At 38.6% G+C, this 26,306-nt stretch overlaps 1 protein-coding gene across 1 annotated transcript; it reads right to left on the reverse strand.

The window, feature by feature from the left end:
* Positions 1-7,081: 7,081 nt before the first annotated feature.
* Positions 7,082-26,219, reverse strand: LOC146690976 (sacsin-like). Its single transcript, XM_085434215.1, has 8 exons — positions 26,072-26,219; positions 25,465-25,510; positions 24,748-24,835; positions 21,153-21,264; positions 20,823-20,969; positions 19,293-20,724; positions 19,025-19,113; positions 7,082-18,911 (listed from the first exon to the last, which is right to left on the reverse strand). The coding sequence occupies exons 2-8, from the start codon at positions 25,491-25,493 to the stop codon at positions 7,957-7,959; spliced, it is 12,852 nt and encodes a 4,283-aa protein (XP_085290341.1). The 5' UTR covers positions 25,494-25,510; positions 26,072-26,219; the 3' UTR covers positions 7,082-7,956.
* Positions 26,220-26,306: the final 87 nt, after the last annotated feature.

Raw genomic sequence — 26,306 nt, forward strand, 5'->3', positions numbered from 1 at the left:
AAATGCCACAAAAGCTTCACAATTAAGAGCCATATATTTACTTGTACATCTTTTTAGGAGTATATGGCACAGAGTGGGAAACTGCTATTTACTGATGACATTAAAATATTAAAATTATAGTACCTCGCTCGTGAAAGTGAACGGTCCCATCTGTTTCAGTGATGATAGTGATACTACATTATTCTGCTTTATATAAAGACTGCAAGTGCCCAATCACGACGTCGCACGTTGGCTCCAGTCAAGTTTGGTCCCGTTTTCTCCGTTATTCATTTGGAAACGAAACTAAAGAAACAAAAGGAGCCACTGAGGTATTTTTTTCTCTAATGTTCCAGTGAAACGAAACTTTCTGAGCTCCAACAGGTTACCCTACTTCCTGTTGTTGTCCCGCCGCTTGCTAGATGATGCTGCAAACCCATTTAAAAAAAATGGGGGCGCTTTTTCAGCTTTATTGGACAGAACAGACGGAGCAGACGGAGCAGACACGCGGCAAACGCGGACGCTCCACGCCATGCGGCATATGTTCGTCCGCTCATCCTAGTGAACTATACCGGGCCCTCTCCTGCTCCCCTTTTTATTATTATTTTTAGTTTTTCTTTTTTTTTAAATCACAAAACGGGCTACAGCATGTTCTTGCAGGAAAACTATCAAATGTAACATTCAATCCTGCGCCTTTATTTTATGGGTTTTTTTCTTACTGCGTTTGTAAGATAAGTACTTACATTCTGTATATGCACGGCTCTGATATTCGCCTGTTAGACCCACTGAGAGCCAGCATCGGCGGTCCAAAGGCGTTACTAGGTTTTTGAAACATTGGGCGCTTAGCCCAGCCCTATAATCTTCTGGTTTTTCACTAACAATGTCATTCGTTAAGTAAATTATTCAAGATAGTTTATCTGAATTTTAGGATCACACCTTTATACATGCTCATTCTAGTTCTTCCACAGAAGTGGGTCGGACTGTACTTAAGTAGTTTTCAGGTATCTATATTTTACTTGAGTACTTATTAACTTTTTACTTTTACTCCCTATATTTTAACACAAATATAATTACTTTCTACTTTTTACATTTTCATAACGGACTTGTTACTTTTGGTTAAGCGGTGTCATTTATAACGGAAATGTTTGGGAATTAAAGTGGGTTGAAAGTAGTTCATATGATGTGCTTTAAGAAATTACACATTTTAGTTAGTTTGCAGGACTGTGGTGAATTCACAGTAAAGATCTGTGTTAGACTGATACACAGTGGCTGTGGTTGTGATGGTCAGACTTATGTTACATCAAGTGTAGCAGGGATGAATTTGCATTTAAACTGGTGATGCTTCGATTCATTCACTGAATTCCAACTTTATACTGTCTAGTGTAAACACTATAGTGTCAGTTTAGGAAATGGAAATCAGTGCATTTAGGCATGTAGACATGGCCAAGATGACCCAGCTAAGTTCAAAGTGAGCATCGGCTGATCTGAGTATTTCAGAAACTGCTGATCTACTGAGATTTTCCCAGACAACCATCTCTGGAAGGACAAAAGTAGAATTAGCAAGCCTGAAAGAACTCCTCTAAAGCAGAGGAAAGCATACAGTCTTTACTTGACTGTGTACAGAAAAAGAAAAGATGGATTTTAAGCCTGGTTACCTCATTTACCTTTTTACTCTGTACATTTTTATGCCTGAACCTGCATAATTTGTGTCTACTACATTAATGTATTGCACTGACCTCTTGTGGTAAGATCTAATCATGTAACTGCTATGCTGTCTTATTTGTCAGTTACTGCCTTATGATGACTCTGAATGTCTCAATGTCAGCGACCTCTATCTCTGTATTTGATCACCGCTCTACAAAGGCACTATATTTTTTTGTACTATGATCAATTTACACATGTAGTCTGCATACTGCAACAGAGCATTGGTCTTTTCAGCCATTTCAGAACTGCTGTGTTTGGAGTGCAATATATGATTTTCCATTTATAATATGTTCCATACTTAATCCTTTTGGAGTTTTTTAGGTTGTTAGGCAGGATAATGGTATCACATTGAATTTAAGGTGTTAAAAATACACAGTAACTGATGCTCATGTTAACAAATAAATAAAAATTTTAATGAGGAGCCACCAAATAAAGTATTTGGAGTAATGCTCAGCAGTTATTTAAACAGGTAATAGTTGGTAGACATGCTATTAAACTTGTGAGAAAATCTGTAGCTTTTTTTTTGGTACAGAGCCATCATTAAGGTTCCCAAATCACTTTTTTTCCAAATACAATTTCTTATCAAAATGCCTGAAAAAAGATCTGTTGCAGTATGTGAGTGCTCAGGGGTAATAAAGATCAGGTGTAAAGAATAAATTAATAAGACCTATTTATGCTTTACTTACAGGGACATTTGACTAGAACAGAGCTGGAGGCAAATCCATGACGGATACTTTTCCACTCTGTGTTTTTCTATCCAGGTATGAATTTACTGCACTGGCAGTGTGTTTGGGATCATTGTAAGGCTGAAAAATGAAGCTGTTGCCAATCAGACCCTTACCAGATGATACTGCATGCTGGAACAAATCTGACAGTATTTTTCTGTGTTGTTAATTCCACCAATCGTGACAAGATTGGTGCCTTGTGAGTTGCCAAAGAGTTTTGAACAGTATTGTACACCCTCACATGAATTTAAGATTATTGTCACTATTTAACTGTTCTATATAAATATGCTGGCTTTTTGTTCGAGAATCTTAAGTTTAAACCTCTTTCAAACTCCACAATCACATAATACAATCATGCATGTTTAACGTATGTAAGTTACATCCAATATTTTTCTGGTCAGGTACGACAAACCCACCTGGGTAATCTGCAGTTTCCCTGGTGGGTTTTCCTTTTCTCATTTGTGAAATATTAAATTGCTGGTATCCGCAGAAAGTTTAAGTTTGGATAAAATAAAAAATTATGAATAAATTAACCAAATTCTATAGTGACTCTATTTCACACATGCGTATAAGCAATTATTAATGAATTAAACTTCAAAGTTATAAAGACATTTTTTTAATCTAAATAGTTATTTTTGTCATGCATTCATTTATGATGGACACATTTTGAATTTGATGGCAAGGAAAATAAGGTGCTTTGTAAACCGTATAGAGTAACACACGGTGTCCTCAGGCAGCTTCAGGTGTGTTTTAATGAAGCTTTTCCATCGCTATTTCCGTGTCCTCTCCAGCAGATTCTGGAATACAAGAGAGCACAAGGTTATCTCTCATGCTACGGGCTTGTAAATGATAACAGTCTCTCTTTTTTTTTCTTCTATGTTTAGCTGGGTCACATTTTCGGTAAAAGATCTGACCGACTCCCGTAGCGTGACGTTTTCAGCAGTCTCCAGGGATTCTCTCAGAGATTTAAATTCCCGGTGTGAAATCTCCACCAGGGACATCCTCACATCAAAACTGGACAATCGCTTGTCGATTGACTCCAGAATGTCTGCAAAGTCATTGCCGGTGTTGTGCCAAAAAGTGATTGTCTGCCAGAAAGTGATTGCAGCTGCTTAAAGCTGTAGAACCCAGATTACTCACGTAGACAGCTACTTTCTTGCAACTGATATAAAGTGAAAAAAAAAAAAATAAGCAAAACATTTTAAAAAAACGTTCATGCATTTGTTATTAGGCAAAGCTATGGAATTATGGAACTTCTTGTAACCAAATTATGGCACTTGTCACAGGTTTGTTTGCAGTGTATAGCACAGTCACGAATAAATACGGCAGCATGATGTAATAATTAATGAATACAGGTTTAGTATATCTACTCTTGTTGTTTATATTTGTTATGAGACTGCAGAATAGTAGTTAAAACAATAAAGATCTATTGTGCCAATATCCCCATGACTCTATGGGCACATATTGCTCTTGTGGACAATTGTTCTACTTCAGCAGCTCTTCATCAGGAAATGGTCTGCAGTTTTTTCTTACAGGAAAACGGAGCTGATTATTTCATTCCGATAATATGGTGTTGCACAAGGTAAGTAACATATTTTCTCAGTACGAAGGAAGACTAATTAAAATCTATGTTTATCCATGTCTAGTATCTTTCCTCCTGTGGAATGTGGAAGCTCCACATTGTTTAAAGTGAAGTACAGCTTACAGTAATTCATAGGCTGTTCCCCATTTGACTAATTTTACATGTCATGGCGACTGTATTTGATACAGTAACAAAGCTGATTTGTCCATAAGCTGGAGAGATGTGATTTAGCTATATCATCTATGTCAGTCCTAAAAGCTGTATCGCTCTCAAGTAAAACAAAGTCTATGTTATGTTTCTCTGAGATTTTCTCATCAGCTCTTCTGTATTTATGCTTTCTTCTAGATAAAATAAGTGCTGAACTTTCTGTCAATACCCACCCTATTACTGAATATAATACAAAAAAATTTGTAAGACTCATTGTAAACATGTCTTTCATAAAACAAATTATGACTATATGAGTGAATATATGAGTCGCTAAAGCAACATCCTCCTTGTACTACTGCATGGATCTTCTACTTGTACAGGCAAGAGATGTTGAATCAAATGTAGATGACAGAAAATCCATTCATTTATCAAAGGCTATGACAGACACTGGAAATATGGGCACATATTGCTCTTGTGGACAATTGTTCCACTTCAGCAGCTTTTCATCAGGAAATGGTCTGCAGTTTTTTCTTGCAGGAAAACGGAGCTGCTTATTTCATTCCGATAATATGGTGTTGCACAAGGTAAATAGCATATTTTCTCAGGAAGAAAGAGGAGTAGTAAAAGTAAAATCTATGTTTATCCACTTCTAGTACCCTTCCTTCCCGTGGAATGTGGAAGCTCCACATTGTTTAAAATGAAGTACAGCTTACAGTAATTCATAGGCTGTTCCCCATTTGGCTAATTTTACATGTCATGGCGAATGTATTTGATACAGTAACAAAGCTGAATTGGCCATTAGCAGGGGAGATGTGATTTAGCTATATCATGTATATCCGTCCTAAAAGCTGCATCACTCTTGAATAAAACAAAGTTTTTCTGAGAGATGTTCTCATAAGCTCTGATGTATTTTTGTTCTCTTCTAGATAAAATAGGTGCTGAACTTTCTGTTAATACCCACCTGGCAACAGAAAAGTTGCCAGGTGGGTATTCAGTAATAATACATGGTGTTCTAGCTAAACCGGTTTTCATGTTGCCTCGTGATCAGCTATTAACAAACTGCAGAGCTCGTGATTCATCACATTTATAACAACTCTGATGTGTCCACCTCAACCTTCACAACTAGAACCTAAGCTCCAAAACCCAAAACATGTCTTTGCGTTAATGAGTTGAGTCTCTTCAACACAAAATATACCAATAGAAGAATGTACCTATTGCAGTTCCCTCCAGGCTTGGATTAGATGTGTCATTAAGGCAAGTGTCTAATATGCTTGTAACACCTTGAGCTCCCATTGTATCGCACTAACTTTGTAAAGATCCTTACTTCTTTTTTCTATCGACCGTGGCTCAGGGGGGTTGGGAAGCGTATCTGTAACCGGAAGGTCGCCGGTTCGATCCCCGGTCATGGTCGTTGTGTCCTTGGGCAAGACACTTTACCCTACCGCCTACTGGTGTTGACCAGAGGGGCCGATGGCGCGATATGGCAGCCTCGCTTCTGTCAGTCTGCCCCAGGGCAGCTGTGGCTACAACCGTAGCTTACCTCCACCACTGTGTGAATGCGAGAGTGAATGAATAGTGGCATTGTAAAGCGCTTTGGGTGCCTTGAAAAGCGCTATATAAATCCAATCCATTATTATTATTATTATCTTCACATCCCTTCAGTTACAGGCGCCACCCTGCTGTATGTAGAGATTTAGTGTAAATTATCAGTTGAAGGAAGAGAGAATAGGAGGCAAAACACAAGGACCAAATCTGATATATATGTGAACTTTTTCCTTACAAACAATATATGGAAACATGTATTGGCCAGATATGTTGTTAAGGTGTCATTATATTCATAACATGACTTTACAATGAATAAAAAAAAATGCTTTTAACTTTAACTCGTGCTCCTCTTCACTGACAACTGAACATCCAAATGGGGTCCAATGACATTTTTTAGATTTAGGTTCATTATCTGCTAACACCCAAATTAGAATTTCCTTTGTGAAAACAAGATTCTCGTGGAGACCATATAGACATGTTACGTAGTTGGGTTGATTATACTACTTGTTGGTTTGAAGGTGGTTGGAGGTACACTTGGAATTCTAATTCAGCAAACTCCATTTACTAATATGGATGATTAAGATTCACACAGACAATTTTTGAGAAACTTAAGTACATTTAATGATCATGTACAATCATTTCTTATTCTTTCTAATGGATCTCGTCTCTAATTACGTTTCTTTGAGTTCAGTATATGTAAACGTAATCTTTAAGTGAGCATCACTGTCTTTAAACTGCCCAAAACACTTTGATTCAATGGTTTGTCTAATCTTGTGCAGGGCTGATCTCATCTTAGCATAGATGTCTTTTGTATGTTCATCTCAGCCGCAGCTCATGAATTGCAGAGCTCAAGTAATCCTGAATTTGAGCAATCTTAGGCTACGTCCACACGTACCCGGGTATTTTTGAAAACGCAGATTTTTCTATGCGTTTGCACCTTTCGTCCACACGTAAACAGCGTTTTCGGTCACTGAAAACGGAGATTTTTAAAGACTCTGGCCAGGATGGATATTTTTGAAAACTCCGTTTTTGCGTTTACGTGTGGATGAGAAAAACGGAGAAAACGCAGCATCAAAGGTGTGCGCTGCTTTGGCATGTTCCTAGCAGCGTTTTCCTTCATTTCTGCCTTTACGTGTGGACGGGATTATTTTTTAAAACGAAAACGGAAAATCTCCGTTTTCAAAAAAACCCGTGTACGTTTGGACGTAGCCTTAATTCTACATTGCCATAGATGGTGGTCGAAGTTTAGGGAGAGAGTCAAAGTCAGCAAACTTCAGAGATTTTTTCCTGTCAGATTTTACTGGTATTACCGGGTACAGTTTTTATGTCACACTGGCCACTGACACATTAAAATTAAATGATACAGTGAAAAAGTGAAATCACATTAAACAGACACAGTTAGTGTAAAGTAGGTAATCTTTATTCCTTTAAGAACTCCTGAATATACAGTAAATGAACAAGGAATGAAATGAAGTAATAATCTTAAACTTATTATATAATTATACTTAATTATAGTAATATTAGCTAACCCTTGACCCCTTTTTAGAAATATGACAGGCATTGCCATTTCTTTTCTTTCATAAGAAAACTTTTATTAAATGATAATAATAGGTTGGGACAGATTTCTGCCAATTTCATTTGCATTTGCACTTAACATAACAAAATTACATGCTGAGTGTCTTCTGTCACCAAAAGTTATGGATGTCAATAGTAATAACTGTTTAAAATGTAAGAAAAATAAGTAAGAAAATCTCTAAATACATTAGACAGAACTTCTACAGTAGTTGCAGCTTCAATCAGTAAGTAGTCTTCACATTTGCCTTTTCATAAATGTTATATTACAGTAAGTATATTGCTTCCCAGCAGGTATTTACCAAACAACAATGAAGCAGTCCAATGACCTACTCCAAAGAGTAGTCAAAAATCCCAACTAAGTTGCATACAAAAAATACTTGATATACGCATTTTCAAAATAAAACAAAACACATAATATATCAATATCACAAATGAGCAGCTTCAAAACGAAAGCAAAGCAAAACAAAGTCATACAGTCATTACATGTTTCCTAGGTGAATATTCATGAAAGTGCACAAAAACCTTTGTTGTTTATACTTCATACTAACATCATTCAGTGATCATTACTCAAAAAAAAAAAAAATACAACTTAAATTCCTTTTTGGTTGTGATGCTAAATAATATTTCAGTTTTCCACTGTGGGAATCATCCTTTTAACATTTAGAAAAACAGTTACACTGACCAATACCTTGTCTTAAATCCTTAATTCACATATGCTTCTATTTTATTAAGGAGCTCAGATGCCTTGTTCAGTGCCAGCATTTCATTCTCTGATCTGAATCGTCCGTTCGGTATGTGAGGATATGGATGGCAGTTGGGATATTGAGTCTTTTTAGGATCCACTCCGAGTGTCTGCAGGTTTTTCACAATCTCAGGCAGATCTCTCAGTTGGAGGCTGTAGCAGGAAACTTGTGCAGCAGTGGCTGAAATTGAGCTGCTGTTGGGGCGTTGTCCATTTCTTTTATAGCATGCTGCTATGAGAGACTTTTCCACTGCTTGATGGACCTTAAACAGACACCACTCTGTGCTCCCTCCACCAGTGTCTTTGTGAGCTGCATTGAGATCGCAGCGAGCCTGTCTACACCAGCGGCTGGCCTCTTCTCTGTCTGGCCTTGGGACATTTTCATTGTGGGTCCAGAAGTTGTAGGAATGGAAACCTCTATAGCCTCTAGAGAACCTCTCTCGACTATTTCTGTGATACCTGGCCTCCTGATTCCACTCTTCATAGAAGCCTCTGAAATTTGTGTTTCTGCTTGAAAAGGTCGAGCCTGCAGCTTTGCCTTTGCTGAGTTCATCCACTCGATTCTGTAAATATTTGAATACCTCATTGGCGAGAGACTCGCAATCCGGATTTTTGTCAGGGTGCCACCTGAGGTACAGTCTCTTGATGGCTTTGTGCCTCTCCTCCTCAGGAAGCCTCCAGATCTCTGCCAAACATTTATCAATTTCCCTTTTAGCTTCCTCAACAGAGGCTGGTAAAGAATTTGTTGATGATTCAGAAGAATGTGGCACAGCTCCTGTCAGTGGTTCCAGCTCCATGCAAGTGTTTTCTTCTGGTTTTAGCGTCTTCTTCTGTGGTCCTGGCTCCATGCATTTCCTCCTTTCTGTTTTTACCTTCTTTTCTCGTTTAAACTGAAACAGATCAACACAGCTGACTTCAATGGGCTCATCTTCTCCTACTTCTATTTTGTATCTCCATGAATATCGTCCATTGTGACCAGGCAGTTCTTCAACAATAACTGCATAAATGTACTTGTCATCAATTCTGTAGCCAACATACTCCCCCTCTTCAAAGTTCTTGAGGACATTCATGTCCAAGCAATCATGCCATTCTTTGGGGATCTCTGTCCCAGGGGCTGCTGGACTAAAAGAGGAACTTTCAGTTTCAGCACTGTCACGGATCTGATTTTTAGCCAAAGTTTTCCGAACATCTTGCAGATCGTCACACATGAGGAGTTGTCCCAGCACTGGAAGGTGAACCGATCCAATTCTGTTTCCTAAAAGAGCATTAATCTCCTTTGTCAGTGTCATGATGACTTCATTTATCACTTTGAGAGCCATGTCATCATTGTGCTTTAAGTAAAAGGTGCACCCTTGTTGCCCTCGTTCCACAGATACATCAGTTTCTTCATCAGTTTTGGGAAGGGGCTGTTTATCGAGCCAGAGAGCTGTTTCCAAAGTTTTGCAGCAGATAATCTGTATACTGCCAAAAGTCTTCTCACACATTTTAGTGGCATCTTCTTGTATTATTTTGCCTTGAGAATTCTCTCTAATAAGACAAATTAATCCATATTTAAAGGCTCCTGAGGAGAGATGTTTATCAAACCATCCACTAAATTCACAGCCAGTCTCAAGTTCACAACGCTGCATCTTTGATTCCACAACTCTTTCCTCTGTGAACTCAGACAGCATCTTTGGCTGAAACTTCTGAGGCAGCAGTTGCAACAGCTGATGATGCTTGTATTTGTCGTTGCCCAAATAACATTCACTGAGTTTCTCAAGCAGCAGGAACTTGTTCTCCAGCGCTTCTTCCAACCTTTTGGTCTCAAACACTGTGTCGTTGTAGCAGAGTGTGGATGATGGGTATAATTTACCATCTACTGCAGGAAGATACAGAGTCTCAACATTTTCAAGAAGCGTCTGGTTTCCCTGAGCACTGATTAACTTAAACAACTGCTCAACAGCTCGTTTCACAGTTCTCAGCTGGTTTGAATGTAGTTCCTGTTTATCACAGGAATCAGCGTAAACTGCTGCCAAAACATTACAATATTGCTCTGCAGTAGCTTCGTTCTTCACACCAATTTTCTGAAAGAACGGTGCATACATTGCATCTTCTGGAGTAATCTTGTACAGATATGGTCTGAAGTCACGATCATACGAGAGTGACAGACACACGTCATCAGGCCTCATAAGTTTTGTGTCTTTTTCAACCAACACAACAGGAAGACCAGCCAGCTGGTTTCCTTCAAATCTTTTTGCTTGCAGGTAAGCGTACGAACTTCTGAACACTTTAGCTCGTGTTTTGATCAGCTGGTCAGTTTCACATGGTGACTGACAGATGTTTCTTATGTTACTGGTTACACAGTTTGGAGGTGGTTCTTCATGAGCTCCTGCATTTTTCATCATCTGCAGAAGTTCCTGTGCTGTATAAACTGGCAAGTGAATAATTGGCATTGAGGTCCAAATCAAATTCTGATGTCCTGGATTTTTTTCAATCAACGAGCCTCTAATTTTAACAGTAGTTCCTTCAGCAGCAAATGGTTGGTGGTAGTTGGACAGTTCTTTTCGAATATTAACTGGAAAAATGAATTTGATGTCAGCAATGCTTTCCAGCAACCTTTCGTTGTTGTCTTTGGGATCACATGCTTTATTCAAGGCTTCCCTGAAAAGTAATGATGATTTCCGTTTCAGGTCTTCAATTCTTCCTTTTCCTTTTGCTTCTGATTCCAGCTGGTACGCAAAATTTATTATCTCATCGTTTGACACAACATGCTTCATTCCAAGTTCTCTGACCAGCTGGTTTGCCTTTTCTGCGTAATCATTTCCTTCACACAGCTCAGTCCAAAATCTCTTAGGAACAAATTTCTCGTGGGGCAACATTCGTTTGTACAGCTCCACACTCTCATCAAAGTAGTATGATGCAGGCTCCAGTCTACCTTGAGAACTGCGAATCAGTTTCACTGTCTTCAGTGAGGAGATGATAATTTTTCTTTCCTTCAAAGAGTAATGTAGTGACAGCAACAGTTTGAGGCTGTGAAGAATCTGTGTCTCTGTGAGTTGGTGCACAACAGGTAGAATGAACTTCATGAAATACTCCAAATCATTCAGGACCTGAATGTTGACTGTTTCTGACAGCATGTAGTTCTCGGAGTTGTACTTGAGAAAAATGCTGCCGGTGTTGGGCAGGTTGAACAAATCTGGAAATTTCACTGAATAAAAGCTGTTGAGAACATAAACCTGTTTAGTTCCATCAATCCTCACTCGTTCACCATGTGTTGTTTCAAATATTGGTAAGGATTTGAGTTTCCTCACATACTCTTGATTGTCTTTGGACTTTGATAATCCTGATTGCAGGAACATCTGAAACTCCTTCATATCATCATTTGAAAGCTGGGAAAACTCTGGATGATTAATGTTGTACACTTGATCCAACACTGAGCTTTGATCATCTACATCGAGAAGCTCATGCTGTAGACATGAACGTACCTCTCGGTCCATTTTAGAGAAGAAAACATGATCAAAACTCATAAAACCAAGTTTAAAGAGGATGCCTGGTATGTCTTTGTGTTTCTGTGAGGCAAACACAACACTTGACATGCGTTTCATTGTTTGCAGGAAGAGCTTGTTGTTCAACCTTGGACACACAACAGGTAAAATGTAGCAGTCGCTGAAGAGTTTCATCACATCACTTAGTGTCAGACTTGACTTGTCACCTCTAGATGTTGGTAGTTTAATTTCACTTGTTATGAACATCCAAAGTGATTTCAGCCACTTTATCATTTCGTCATTTGGGACATGAAGACCACTGTGCGGATCAACTTCACAGTTCTTAAGAAGATACTGAATTAATGGTTTCAGATATTTTTCCGAGCAGGGTAATGTCATTGTTTGGATGAGTTTTAAACTTTGAAGAAGTTTAATGTGGTCTTTGTTTGTCTGATAGTCTGCAAATTTGTCTTCGTAGTGAAAGAAGAGATCTTCATATACTGATATCCACTTGAGTGACTGGGAGTTGAAAACTGTCAATACTTTATCTCTTGTGAGAAGAAGCGGAAGCTGTTCGAGCAAACTGGCATTGTCCTGGGTGACCTTTTCTGAGGAGAAATTTTTTAAACAAAAACTCAAGAGCTCGGAACATCTTTTCTCATCTTTGATCAAAGTGGCACTTATGGGTAAAGGTAAATCCTCCTCTGTTTGGGTTGGATCATTGAGAGGTTTTGCTCGTAGAAAAGTCTGCACAGTGGAGGGACTGACCTCTTTTACTTCAACCCCAGCAGATCTGAAACTTTTCCAAATCCTCTGCATGTTTGTGGAATAAGGAACCAGCTTCATTCCAAGATCTTCCAAGATGTTGTTCAGCTTGAAATTTTCTGAGGTTGTCAGATAAAGTGACTTAGTAGAGTCTGTTTCGCTGACATTACACCAGTCAAATAAGTATTCTTTAATTTTTATATCTGCAATTTTCCGTGTTGAGCTCTTCATCACAGGGATTACATCAAGGCCTTTTTCTTTCAGTGATCTGTATACTTCATGTATCATTTCATGCCAGTCTGGGCAAACATCCTCGGACACAGTTGGCCAAAAACACAAGTATTCTGTTCTGAAACATGATTCAATCCTTGCAAGGGAAACTTTCTTGACTGTGATCATTCGCCTGATGTAATGCAGGAGGTCTGCATAAAGCGGAGCAATGGCGTTCTGTTTCAAAATCTCATTCCAGCCTGATTTCTTACTCTTCCCATCTTCTTTCCAAAGGCTTCTCCTGGCAGAATCAACCTCAAAGTTTCCATTGACATGTACTGGCAGTCCAGTTTTCCCTGGCAAAGGAAGTGAACAAAAGGCTTCTCCTTTAAAATCCATGATGCGGGATCCTTTTGTGTTCACACGTGCGGCTAATGATGCTTGGGGAAGTTTGTCTGACAGTTTTAATTCAAAGCTGTCTTTGAAGGAGCCAAATTGTTCTGCAACAATCCACTTACTTTGTCTTTTATCTGAGGTGGAAATTGTGGTTTCATAGAAAGTCTTTTGTGTTGCTGTTTTGTCTGATTGCAGTGCATTTTGTAGATGTTTCACAAAAGCATCTTTCGCGTCCCGACTTTTCTGTGGCAGATTTTTTTCAACCTCAAAGATGGTTTTAAGTTCTTGTGAATCTTCACTGATTTCATGGACTTTGATTTTGCAGATGTTTTTCAGAAAGAGAATTAGTCCTTCAGGATCTTCAGACAGGGCAGAGCACAGTTCTTTCATGTCGCGGTCAGTGACTCCTTGCTGTGATATTTTGGAGGTGTTTGCATTTGTACCCATTCTCAGAGGTAATCTGAACATGGTGCCGTCTTTAAGAGAAAATTTGTCTGGAAGAAAGGATTTGTAGACATCTACGTACATTTCTTTGAAAGTGTCAGTTAGTTTATAGCCAATGCCACATCGTTTGTTATTTGAATGATTTTCAATGTATTTTTGATTGGGGTCAGAAATGCAAAGTACTTCATCTCCTGTAAGGATCGAAGGGCAGTCAGTCAGATGGTAAACAGAGTTGAATCCAACTCCGTACTTGCCTATCTTCCCTGGGGTGCTGTGCTTTCCTCCCTCTCCCAGCTGTTGAATTCCCTTAATGTCAGCATCAGAAAACACTTTGTTGTTGAACACACAAAGTGCTGGACCCTGGAGATTTTTCCATTTCTTCCCAAATGTTTTTACTTTTCCATGTTGTCTTTTGTCCCAGATGAAGTGAATTTCTGTTGCTTCTGCATCATCAGCATTTTGGATGAGCTCTTTAAGGATATCCTTCTTTGATGGATAGGCTGAAATTATGTTTTTAATACGAACAGTGAGTTCTTCCTTCTGTTCAAAGTCAAAAGCTAATGGTGACATGTCATCAACTATGTGGTTTTCCAGAGAATGATGCCTTGTTGTTTTGATTCCAAGGTGGAGAGCCATAGCTCGTGGGATATTCTCGTGACATAATGTGACACCTGAAGTGAGTGGCATCCATGGGCTGTCATTGTAAAATAGCTCACTAGCAAACTGCAAAACTCCATGCTCATTGGGTATCAAACAGTCATCTGTGATTTTGACTTTGGCCTCAAATATCCCTTTGTTTAAAATTGTGAAGACAACTGAGATATCACTCTCTGGTAGGGGCTGGTTTCCATGTTGAGCTTGTAATTCATGCAACACAGTTAGAAACTGAGTGATCGTGAATTGTTTTTCAACACCTATACATTTCCAGAGGTTCCTGAAGCTTGTGAAGGCAGCTGGAAGTACGTGGAGATAGGGCTTTGCTTCAAATTGCCCGTTCTCAGCTACACGGTCAACATTCACAAATGTATCACCAATGAGGATGAATGGAAATGAACTCGCTTGTTGTGAAATGTAAGTGGCATTTCCAGAGTCACAGATCCACTGATCCAGACACTTATAGCACTCAAATGCTATTTTGTAAAGCATGGATCTGTCAATGGAGTGTGCTTGTTTGCTTCCTTCATGCAGCTGCTGGAGCACCACCTCTGGCTTCGGAGTGCCATTCACGCCCAAGATCTTTAGGACTGGATCACTGTGGTGTATTTTCAAATTACTATTATCCAGCACTGGTTGTGTCATGTTAACGAGAAGGGAGCATTTGTCACTAAAAACATCAGTGGGCTTTTTAAGTGTTACATTTCCTTCCATTTTTGCATCACCAGGTGAATATGCTGGAAGAAATGCAGTTGTCCTCAGTGTTTTCCAGTGGTGAGAGCCTTCATCATAAATGTGATTCTTCATCAGTTCAAAAAGGCACTTCAAGTGGACAAATGCTTTCTTTTTGTCAATGCTCCAGGTTTTATTAATTGTGCCTGCTTTCTCTGTGATGTCTTCCAATGGGAGATGGTCATTTGCCATACCGAGTTCCAACAAACGCTGAATCCTTTTTGGAGATCTGTAGTCATTTTCGGATCCATCAAGCAAGCGTCCCTCTTTTGGTTCAAAAAGACAGGCCACTTTCCCTGTAGGATTCACAAGTTTCCTGACATGTTGGAGCTGTCCACCCTTTGTGGGTATGCATGGATAGCAGAGCAGCAGATTGTCAATTTCTTTGATATGAAGGTCAATAGCATGCAGCACAAGGGTATCTCTACTCTTCGAGTCCATTGTAGTTAGGTTACTGAACACTGCTTCTCTGTAGAACTTCTCCCAGTTCCAGGTCCTGTTTTGTAAAACCTTTTCTAGGCCAGCCTGTTTGAAGCTATTTCTCAGCCAAAGTGGAAGAGGAACAACATGATTGGGTCCTTTTGCATATTTCTGACAAACTTGCACTGCAAGGTCACCAATCTTTTCATCATTTTCAATGCTCTCATGTAGAAATATGGCATTGTTCATTGAGAACCATTGTTCTCCATCACTAAAGAGCTCTGGACCAACAGAGTCGTCAACAATGGTTGAGTAAAGTGCATCCACTAAAGGCTTGAAAGTTTCAGTCACTTTCTCTCTATCAGGCCAAAAGGTGTGATAACAGTAACTCACCAGCTGCTTATTTTCTGACATTTTCTTTAGTGCCTTGAGTACAGTAACATATGCTGTCACTACTGGATCCTGAAGGAGAGCTTTGTTCCAGTCATTTTTCACTCCAGTTTCCCACAGACCTTTTCGGTTGCTTGTCACAGCAAATGTGCCATTTACATTGACAGGAAGACCCGTGTGAATGGGAAGAGGAAGGAAGCAAAAGGCCTGTCCAACAAGTTCTGTTTGTAATGTGGTGAATTTTCCAGTTTCTGGATCGTTTTGCAAAGGCACAGCAATCCCTCCAATGGGCAAAGAGAAACTGGCCTGCTTGTTTTTGTGAATGGCCATTTTAAAGGACTCATCTGTCCCAAAGCAGTTGTACAGGAGCCAGAGCTGAACTTCATTTTCATTAGACTGCTGACTGGATATTTGGATAATTCTGACTGTGCAAGATTCAATTAGTCCTTTGCATTTACCATCAACTTTCATCAGTGATTTCTCAGCATGACGTTGCTTGGACACACTGGTGTCATCAGGAATCTCCATTGCACTCACAGTGGTTTTGGACACAGAGAAGATGGTCTCTATTTCGTTTTCTGTTGGTGGAGTTGATCCATTGTGTGGGATATTTTGGAGGGATAATGTAATGATGTTCTTTAAAAAAAGCAGATGGGTTTGTGAATTCTTAGAAAAGAGATGTTGAAAATCAAGGATATGGGGTTTTTGATACACATTTGTGCTTATTTCTGATTTGACAACTTCTTCTTCACTTCGGAAAGGTAATTTGATCAGAGTGCCTGGATAGGGTTCAGGAGGACTTTTTCGAGTGAAATTACAGTCAAAAATGTTTTCATATGATCCAAACTGACCAGGAAAACAATGAAAGAGTCGCTGTTGAGAGAGATCCAGCTTGAGTCCAGGATTTGATTTATGTTTGATATGCTTTGTGAGATGAGTAACATTTGGATCAAGTATGAGGAGAGTGTTGCCACTAAGGATGGAGGGGACATCTGTCACATGATACACAGTGTTGAATCCAAGTCCAAACTTTCCAATTTTTTCCACTTTGTTTTCCTTTGAGGCTGAGCCAACTCTGACAATATTTTTCCAATCCTCGGCTGTGAACTGCTCATTATTAAAAGCCCAAAGACAAGGTCCCTGACAAAGAGCCATGTCAGGGTCAATCAGGCTTTCGGGGGCATCTCTGTGTACTCTGAAATCCACCAAGAACTTGCAAACATCTGCCCCAGCGTCCTCTGCATTCTGGATGAGCTCTTTGAAGATGTCACTGTCTTCATCGTACTCTTTAAGAATGTTTTTTATCCTCATTGTTATTGGTTCAGATTGTCCACACTGCTCTATTCCTATCTCCTCTGGATCAAGGATGTGGGTACTGAGAAAACGAATTTCCAGCCATTCAGCCGCTGCTTTTGGGATTTCCTCATGTATGACATAAATTTCCTCTTCTCTGCAGTTTAGTTCTTTCAGTCCATTTTTGCTTACATCACAGAAAAGAGCTGTTGATCGTGGTTTAAGGGTAAATTTTCCTCCCTCAGCAATGACTGGCACTGGGATGTCATCCTGAACTGTTTTCTTCTCTTTCCAGAGCCAGTTGAGAATTTCTATTGACACTTTGACCTCTGAAGAACTTGCAATCGGCTGTTGTCTTGCTTCAATTGTTTGCTGGATGGAGTACAGAATGCCCAAAATGTCTTCATTGGAAAGTACTTTTCTCAGGCCAAACCTCTGGAACAATGTTCTGTATGGCAAAAATTCACTTGGCACCTTCCCAATGTAAGAACTCAGATCTAGATTATTTGGGTATTCAAGAACCAGATCCTGGGGTGCAACAAACTCGTTCTGGGCCCATAGCCAGCATGTCTCATTGCCCATCATTGTAACAAATACAGAGACATTGTCTTGCATGTGTTTGTAAATGCTGTGCAGCTGTCTTTTGAAGTCTACATCTGTGTCAGGATTAGCCATTTCCAGTGCTTTTGATTTCAAGACTGAAAGATTTTCAATCACTTTTTCAGGTGGTGGTAGGTCTTTGAGACCAAGTCTGTTGCTAACTCTGTCACTGAGCTTCCCTGTTAGTGGCATTACATGTCCAACAATGTCCTTATACACAGAATGTCTTATTTCATTTGGGCAAAACAAACAATACTTCTGAGATTTATCACTGAATTGTTTCTCACTTCCAGGTTGTTCACATGGGATCCATTTTAGCATTTTGAGGCAATGAAGCTGTCTGTGAGAAAACTTTGTCAGTAGATCATTACTTTCCAACATTTCCAACAGAACCTGAGCTCTTCTCAGAGCCTCAGTTTGTGAGTTCACACACAGTTTGTCAGTCAGCGTGGCAGCATGTAGCAAATGTTCAGGTGAGACATCCATCTCTTTATTCAGTAATCCGATTTCTGTTAAGCTTTCCAGCATCTGCAGTGAATGAGTGTATGAAGGCGGTGGAAAGAAGTCTGACTCAAAGATGACTTTAAAAGTCTGAATTCTTGGATCAAAAAAGTCAGATGCCTTTTTCAGCTGTCCATTCACCTCAATGAAGCTCAAGTCCTTACAGCTGCATTTCAGGGATTCGTTTTGTGAGAAAAGCACCTTACCATGCTGTAAAACCCAAGTCATTGTTTTGTTAGTGTTGTCACTGCTGTAAGCGCCTTTCCTTATGCTGTCAACAAGAACATTGGCTGCTTCGGCGGTGTCCAAGAGATGAACTTTGAGCAGCTGTAACAGTCTGCGGTCAGTCTCAGTAGAACACTGGATTATGGAATCAGGCATAGGGAGCTCTGTTGGTACTGTTAGGCCTGAGATCAGAAGCACAGCTTGTTTCGATTGAGCTGCAACACTGAATCCTTTCATGGTTTGAAACAAAGGCAACCTCAAGAGAAAATCTTTCTCTGTATTTGAGAGAGAATCCAGATAAGAGAGATAATCTTTCAGTTCTTCTCGTGCTGTGTAAGAGGCAGATTTGAGTTCTGTGACAAGATGCTGGAAATCTAAATTCATCAGGACCTTCAAAACACTCCTTGGAGATGGGCACAGCACATATGAGTCAAGGTCTACATGCTTGAGCCACTCATTTCCTCTCACCACTGTGCCACCAACTTTGTTCACCAGCTGAGCTATTTGGTCTGGCAAACTCAGCTGTTTACTTTTCTGAAAGATCAGGGTTGTGTTCTGCTGTAGTTTTGCTACTGATACAGTCTGACTGCCAGACAGAGGACTAACTGGTATTAGAGGTATGTCAGTGAAAGGACTTAACTCATTAAAATGACTGTTGAGAAACCTCCAGAATTCTTGGAACCAGTCTAAAGGTGGATGCTGACTGTTGTTGTTGTCCCATGCAACAAGGTTCTTCCCTGTCTGCTTCCAGTCTGGTGGCAAATATCGTCTTGCATATTCAGCCAAATGGGATGCATCAATGTTGGTGACCTTGAAGAAATCTGAAGAGCAGATTAAAAAGATTTTTTTTTTTAAAGTTAAGAATAAATGTGTGTGCTAAAATGTGTAGCTGTGTACAAATGACTCTGTATTGTTTAAAATTACTTTCACTTACTTCTTCTGGCCAGTTCTTTCAGATGTGCACTGCAGGCTGGAGTCAGATCATGTGGGATGAAGAAGGGTTTACAGAATGGCAGCAAGACTCTATAAAAAAGTGCAATGGATTCTGTCAAACTGTTAGGAGTTCATTCAGTATAGAAATATTCCTGAACCTTCCAAATATTCAGTTACAATCAATATGTGAATAACACATAAAAATGGCAACTTTAGTCATAATGAATATAACATTATTTTAAATATTGATAGATGTATGGAAACCCTACCTTGGACATTCATGGCTGTCAATCAAAGCAGTGTCTTCCTCTTCGTATGTGAAATATCTGAAAGAGCCATCACTGAGTGGAAGGAGGTGAAGACCCTCAAGTTCTTTATATTGTTCATCCCCTAAAATGTACTCCAAAAGACTGAGTTTGTCATCTTTAGTGATGTTATCCACACCGGTCCTGTGGAGAATGGCCCTGAGGAATGCTGGAGTCACATGTTTTAGGGTAGTAGGGTTTGGGTAGGCCTCATTTATAGCCTTTGCAACACTAGCTGGTAAAGTGACAAGATTTTCTCCACATGACACTAAAGCCCTTTTAATGGCAGACAATATGTTGGTGCTTGTTGGGCCATTGCAGGGGAAAACAGCTTCTGATGGAGAGATAAACTGTCTTTCATCTTTAGCAAGAGAGAGGATGGCCACGTTCTGTCTGAATAAGTGATGAAAAACATCCAGAGTGAGAGCATGCCATTTTTCTTTGTGTTGTATCTGAGTGAGATCTGGCCACAGATTGTACACAGAGGAAACGGGGAGGATAGATTTTTGGGCAAGTTTAATGGCATCTTGAATGATCTTGATGTATGCTTGTGGAAACACCTCCTTCATCAGCATTTCATTCCACAAAGCATGTTCATCATGTCTCTGGTCTTCCTCTTGCCATTTGATGTGTCTTCTATTGTCTGTGAGGCCAAAGCATGCATTGACATAAACTGGGAGTCCTGTCTTATTGGATTCATTGTTTGGAAGGGGGAGAAAGCAGCTCAGTCTGCTCTGGCTACAGTCTCTCTTCTCACCACAGGGGAATGCCAGGTCAACTTGAGGTAAAAAGCTCAACTTCTTTGTAAGCAAATCAAGATCTTCTGCAACGCCCTCTTTCATGGTACATGTTGTCAGAAGCCACTTTGTCTCTTTTTGGTCTTTTGAACTCACAGTTATAACTTTGAACCTTGTTAGACCCTCAGTGACTGACTCCTCTTCTGGCTCCAAAACACCATCTGTGGGGACTGAGGATTTCACTTCAAGTCTGGTGTTAACAGCTCCATCTTCACTAATATGTAACAAGGACACGGAAGTGACATTTTTCAAGAAGAGGAGGCTCAAATCTGCATCTGCAATGAAGCTATCAAAAAGCTCAACCACTTTATCTGAGTCATACAGATTATCAGAAATTTCTGATGCTTCATTACGTAAAGGAAATCTAAAAATTGTCCCATTGAAGTGCTGATCCTCCATGACAACTTTTGACCATCCATGGTCACACACATGTGAGACTATATCTCTAAATGGTTGGAACTGATCATGCATATTCAGCAGAACTTCTTGGTCTTCAGCATCATCCAAAGACCACCAAAACCCTCCATTTCTCTCTCCAAATATTTTTTCTTGGGGATCCATCATGCCAAGGTGGCCTGAACTGAATATACTTGGCACATCTGTGGACAAAGTAAAGATATGCTACTGTCAATTGTTTATTTAAAAAAACAAAACAAACATTACTCTTATCAAGTGTGATAACTATACATAGTTTCACCTGTTATGTGGTAAACAGAGTTGAAGCCGATTCCAAACCTCCCGACTTTGTTCGGGTCGTCACGCTTGACACTCCTTCCAGCCATCTGAATTCCTCCCCAGTCGTCCTCAGAGAATGCGGCATTGTTGTAGGCATAGAGAGCAGGACCTTCGTAAAAATAAAACATTCTCATGGCTTTGTGATAATACATAAAAAAAGAAAAAGAAAGACTGAAAAAAAGACTGACTGATTTTTCTTCTTTTTAACCTTTTTTCATGTAAAAGTAAAAGAAACATTAGAAACATATGTTTTAGAGAAAAGCTTTTTTATTTATTGTTAATCAATAAATACCTTGAAATTTTCCCAGTTCTTCAGTCCAAAGGCTTTCAGTCCCATAGCTTCGCTCATCATGGATGAAAACCACTTTTGTGGCTTGAGCATCATCTGCATTTTGAATCAGTTCCTGATTGACCAACAAAACCAACCATTAACAGAAGACAGCCAATGGAAGCTAGTAGGGCTGCAAAAATTCATCAAGTAATTTAATTCTAAAAAACATTCTCGACACAAATTCTTCTATGCTGTGTTTAACGCACGGCTCTGTAGCGCGCTCATTTGCCAAACAACGTAAATACTAGCTTTTCAAAAACACTGATAACACAATAGCAGCAGTGATGTTGATGTTGGCACAGTTTAATGTGGAGCCAGAGTCTGTTTACACAGAGCAAAGAGTCAGAGCCATTACCGAGAACGGTGAGGTCAGGATGAGTGAAAGAAAACGCTCTTCTAGCGTCCAAAACAGCAGGGCTGTTCCTGTAATTACCATTAAAACCTTTACTGGAAAAAAGCTCCTAGGAGTTTAGTCTGATACCTTCAGCAAACAGGGGTGAGGCTAAAGGGGGAGATGGGGTGTACCTGACCTGAGGGTTTTTAAACTTACCTTTTAATAATGTCAGAAAATCTTCCAACAAGACAGAGTAAAGGTACATTTTTATTCCTTAGTTTACTTTGTGATTGAGATTTTTATATATCTTTTGCATTTAAGAAACTGTTTTCTTTAAAAGCTAAAATTTCAATATAGATTTTATTTAATTTATTTATTTTTTACAGATCTTGTATGCAGTTAAACTTTAAAACATTGCAGTATGTAAAATTGAAACCAATGCACTGCTGGTTCTTTCTCTTTTGATTATTTATTATTGCTCATTAATAAGACAAAAGTATTTCTTATCAATTACTCGAATAATCAATTGAATAATCGATAGATTACTTGATCCCTAAAATAATTGATAGCCGCACCCCTACAAGCAATTTTGCCTTACTTTAGCAGGAGAGGTGATGTGAACAATGGTTTTGTTCCAAGAAGTGTCCCATCTTTCCTGTGAACCAGCATACTAAACCCTGAAAGTGACTCGTTTAAATGGGATCTAGCCCTGCTTTAATTAGCCATTTAGGTTTCCTACTGTAACATCAAAATGTGTACAATGAAAAGATCTGTCTCAGTTTCTACTGTTAACATTTATTTGCTTCATCCATTTGCACATTGTTAATCAACTTTTTAATTATAATTCTTTGCTCGCCAAAATACAATGAAAAACAAAAATCTTTTAAGCTTTATGACATAATTATTATTTGTGTCAGTTTAACTCGGCGGAAATACTGAAAACTAAACAGTTGTGGTTGAAAGTTTACACGGTCGTGAATGCCATGGTAATTTGGGACTTTCCTGATTTCTTTGAACTGTTCTTTTTCCTCGGTGGAATGATTGTACAGCATATATTTAGAATTATTTAAAAAACAAGAATTGGATGCACAAGGTTGAATTTATTTTAGATTTTCTCTAATCCACAGAAGGCCAAAATATAACATATAATATATATATTATATACATACAGTAACTTAAATCTTTTAAGTGCTACTGAAGGTTCTACAGTGTCTTTTACAATGCCAAGGCCTATTAAATTCTTATCATCATTATTAAATCATAACTGGCTACAACTGAAAGTTTACAGGATTTACATTTACTTCTTACAGACCTTGGTCTGTGAGAAGACCCAAAGACCCATTTTTGCCTCGCCCTGGACTTAGAGGGTGCTAACCAAGAAAAAAAGCACCTGCTCCAAAATTGGCACCTTCTGCTCAACTAAAATTTGCAGCTTCCCACAAGGACAAGCCAAATACATTCAGGAGAAAAGTTTTATAGTCAGACGAAAACAAAGATTCTGGTATTTGGCCACAATGAAAAGCAGTGAAGCTGAGTCTTTCAAACCTAAGAACAGTGTGCCAGTTTGTCAAGCATGATGTCAATAGCTTCATGCTTTGGGGCTGTTTTGCTATGGTACTGGTACATTACATGAAGGGGATGGAATATTGAAAATTGACTTCTTCAACTTTACATCCAATCAACAGTCAGACAGTTAAAATTTAAACACAATTGAGTGTTCTAACATGACAATGATCCTAAACGCACATCAAAACCGGTTTTGAGATGGATAAAGAAGGCTAACTTAATATAGTCTATCCAGTCTTTTAAATTACTTAAGTCTTAAAACTTATTTTTTTACTTTGGCTTTTGATTCTGTCTAGTTGGCTGTTTTAGCTTGTTGCGTTGTTACCTATTGTTTGTTGTCCTCTTTTATTGTTTGTTTTAACTGTCTCATGTTTTTATTGACTGTGAAGCACTATGGTCAACACTGTTGTTTTAATATGTGCTATATAAATAAATTTTGATTGATTGATTGATATATATCTTTGACCCTTGGTGGATTAGGGGAAATCCAAAATAAATCCAAACTTGGGCATACAATTCGTAGTTTTCAAAGAAAAATTTATCCTGACCATCATGCCCCTGTGTATGTAAACTTCTGAACACAACTGTATACTATTAGTGTTGAATTGTACTGCATTATATTTTCACATTTTCTTCCAACATTAAAGCACACAAAAAAGGCAACTGAGTATGCAGAAGAACCCTAATGTACATGGTGCTTATGTGGTGCAAGTGGTGCAAAACCTCAGAAAAAACAGAATTATAGTAATGCTTGCAGTCAGTTTGCAGTTTACATCCATGTTTCCAATAATCCACTAATTTGATCCCTATCCAAGTCAAGCATCTAGGATAGAGAATGTTGTTTGCGGTACAGATCTTGAAGCTCAAAAAACATGTTACATGTGCTCACGTTTGACCTGTAAAGCTGATTCCACACACAAGTTTATAGCTATGATAGCCAAAAGAGTTTTAAATATATTTGTTACTAAAAAGAAACTGTATCCAAGCAGCAAAAAGGTTCAAATAGTCGGACAATACTCACAAGGTACACATCCAGGATTAGTGTTGCAGTATTGAACAATAGCCAGAAAAGTGTTTTTTTTTTTAATATTATGTTACTGTAAACCAGAAATTTGACCCTTTGGATATAAAATATCATCATTTCCTAAAACGTATCCATTTGTGTGAAATTTGGTCAAAATTAGTTTATGAGTTCTTCACACTATGAAAGTTGGACAGAACCACAGTGACATTAGTCATTGACGTCTGTTATGAGGCCACAATCTTAGTGTTTTTTTGCTGTCATTATCTTGTTATTTTTTGGAAACCGGGTGCACAATGGTGTATCTTACTGTGAAAATAGTGTTTTTTAATAACAAGGAGTTAGCCCGTTAGCACAGACTAGATAACCCTCCTTTGTGACAGTTTAAATGATCACATAATGATTTATTTAAAAGTTATTTACAAAATGGACTTCATGTTTTTTTATCAGCAAGGTACAAAATGTCAAAATGAGTAACTGAGACAATTCAATCATTAGGAAAGCATTTACTGATCAGAGCCAAGGGACAGTTTTGAAACCGGATTTCTAAAGGACTGAAAATCCTTTTGCAACCCTATGATAGTACTTTAAGAAGTAACTGATGAAATGGACTTTTGGCAAAACATTACACCAACCTTCAAAATTTGTCCGCCATCTGGATATCGACGTAGAATATCTTTCAAGTAGTCAATGAAGGGCGGTGCTGTGGCCCCGAAAGAAGTCCTATAAAAAAGCAACAGTATCAGCAGAGAAATTAAAAAGCACCGAGTTTGAATTTAATTTAAAACAAAGTGAGTCCTCCTGATACACTGATTATAGGAAAGAGCTAATATTAAACAAGCTTGTGTATTTTACTTGTATTCTTAGCCATAAAGTTCTCAACTTTAAATCAGATAACAGCTTGTGATGAAATCAGAAGATACTTTATGGGACAATAAATTGAAAAGGGGCAGGTACTTGATGTAATTTGGATGATAAAACGTTGAATACGAACTTTGCATTTAGTATGTAATTGTAGGGAACTGGTTACAAATGGAGATGAATGAAGATGTGCACTCAAAGATTATTAAAAACATTTCATATAGTGATTCAAATAATTACACACTGAGCAGTAATTCAATTCAATAAATAATTTGACCTACAAGTAAAATGAGAAAATAACATTGGCGCCAAAAATCATATTAATATGTATCAGCAGTTCCTACAGTACTATAGAGCCACACATTTTTTGCGTACAGTACTTCCTACAGAAATACTGTTCTGTAGGAAGTGCATAACAGTATTTCCTATTGTTTTATATACAGTAGGAAGAACTGTATACATAACATTAAAGTAAAATCAAAGTAACTCACCGAGCTTTCTTTTTTGCTTTCAGACTCATTGTTCCAGGGTTGGTTCCTGTAAGAAATTCAGGGTATTGTGAGCAGAACAAAGTCATATAACATATCCTCTTGAGAACCAGCCTATTCGTTTATGTCCTCTGTAATAGACATTTGTTTTTTGGTCTATATCTTTTGACTTATTTGAGATATCCCACTAAGTCCTGATGTACTAAATAGAGGACATTCTGGGCTTTTTATTGATATCTCATGTGTTTGGGTGGCCTCTAAGAGGAAGGAAATATACACGATCGCTGAATAGCAGCCAACTTCCTGTTAATCAGCTAGAATTTAAAAAATCAAATATCAGCTACCTACACGCTGCACTGTTTTTAGATACAATGCAATACTATGCAAACTAAACTATGAATACTCTAAGTTGTTTTATTATGTATGTTGCATTCTTGTACAGCACTTTGGTCAACGCTTCTGTTGTAATTAAATGTGCTATATAAATAATTAAACTATTAAACTATTAAAGAGCCACACTTTGTACATATCTGTACATCCTTTAAGGAGTACATTATACTAAGTAGGTAACTGCAATACCAATGATATTAAAAGATTAAAATCATAGTACCTCGCTTATGAAAGTGAGTGGTCCCATCTGGTCCAGTTAAAGTAATGATCCTACATCAGTCTGATTTATATAAAGGCTGCTGATGGCCAATCACAGCGTGGCACGTGGACTTCTGCTCAGGTTTTGTCTCATTTTCGCCCTTATTCTGTTAGAAACGAAACCGAAATAAACAAGAACAGCCACATTCTTCAAATGTTCTGAGTGAAACGAAACTTTCAGAGCATCTCGTGAAACT

This window comes from Copadichromis virginalis, linkage group LG16, assembly GCF_057382275.1.
Source record: "Copadichromis virginalis isolate Kocher_CV1m ecotype Utaka linkage group LG16, C_Virginalis_male_GT1.1, whole genome shotgun sequence".
NCBI lineage: Eukaryota > Metazoa > Chordata > Actinopteri > Cichliformes > Cichlidae > Copadichromis > Copadichromis virginalis.

Bases quoted from the DNA above. Each gene is read 5' to 3' on its own strand.
- LOC146690976 (XM_085434215.1), bottom strand. From the start codon at position 25,493: ATGAGTCTGAAAGCAAAAAAGAAAGCTCG. The intron at 20,970-21,152 runs GTATTTATTGAT...ATTTTTACGAAG, and splicing joins AGAACTGGGAAAATTTCAAG to GTCCTGCTCTCTATGCCTAC. The intron at 20,725-20,822 runs GTGAAACTATGT...CTTTGTCCACAG, and splicing joins CTCTGTTTACCACATAACAG to ATGTGCCAAGTATATTCAGT.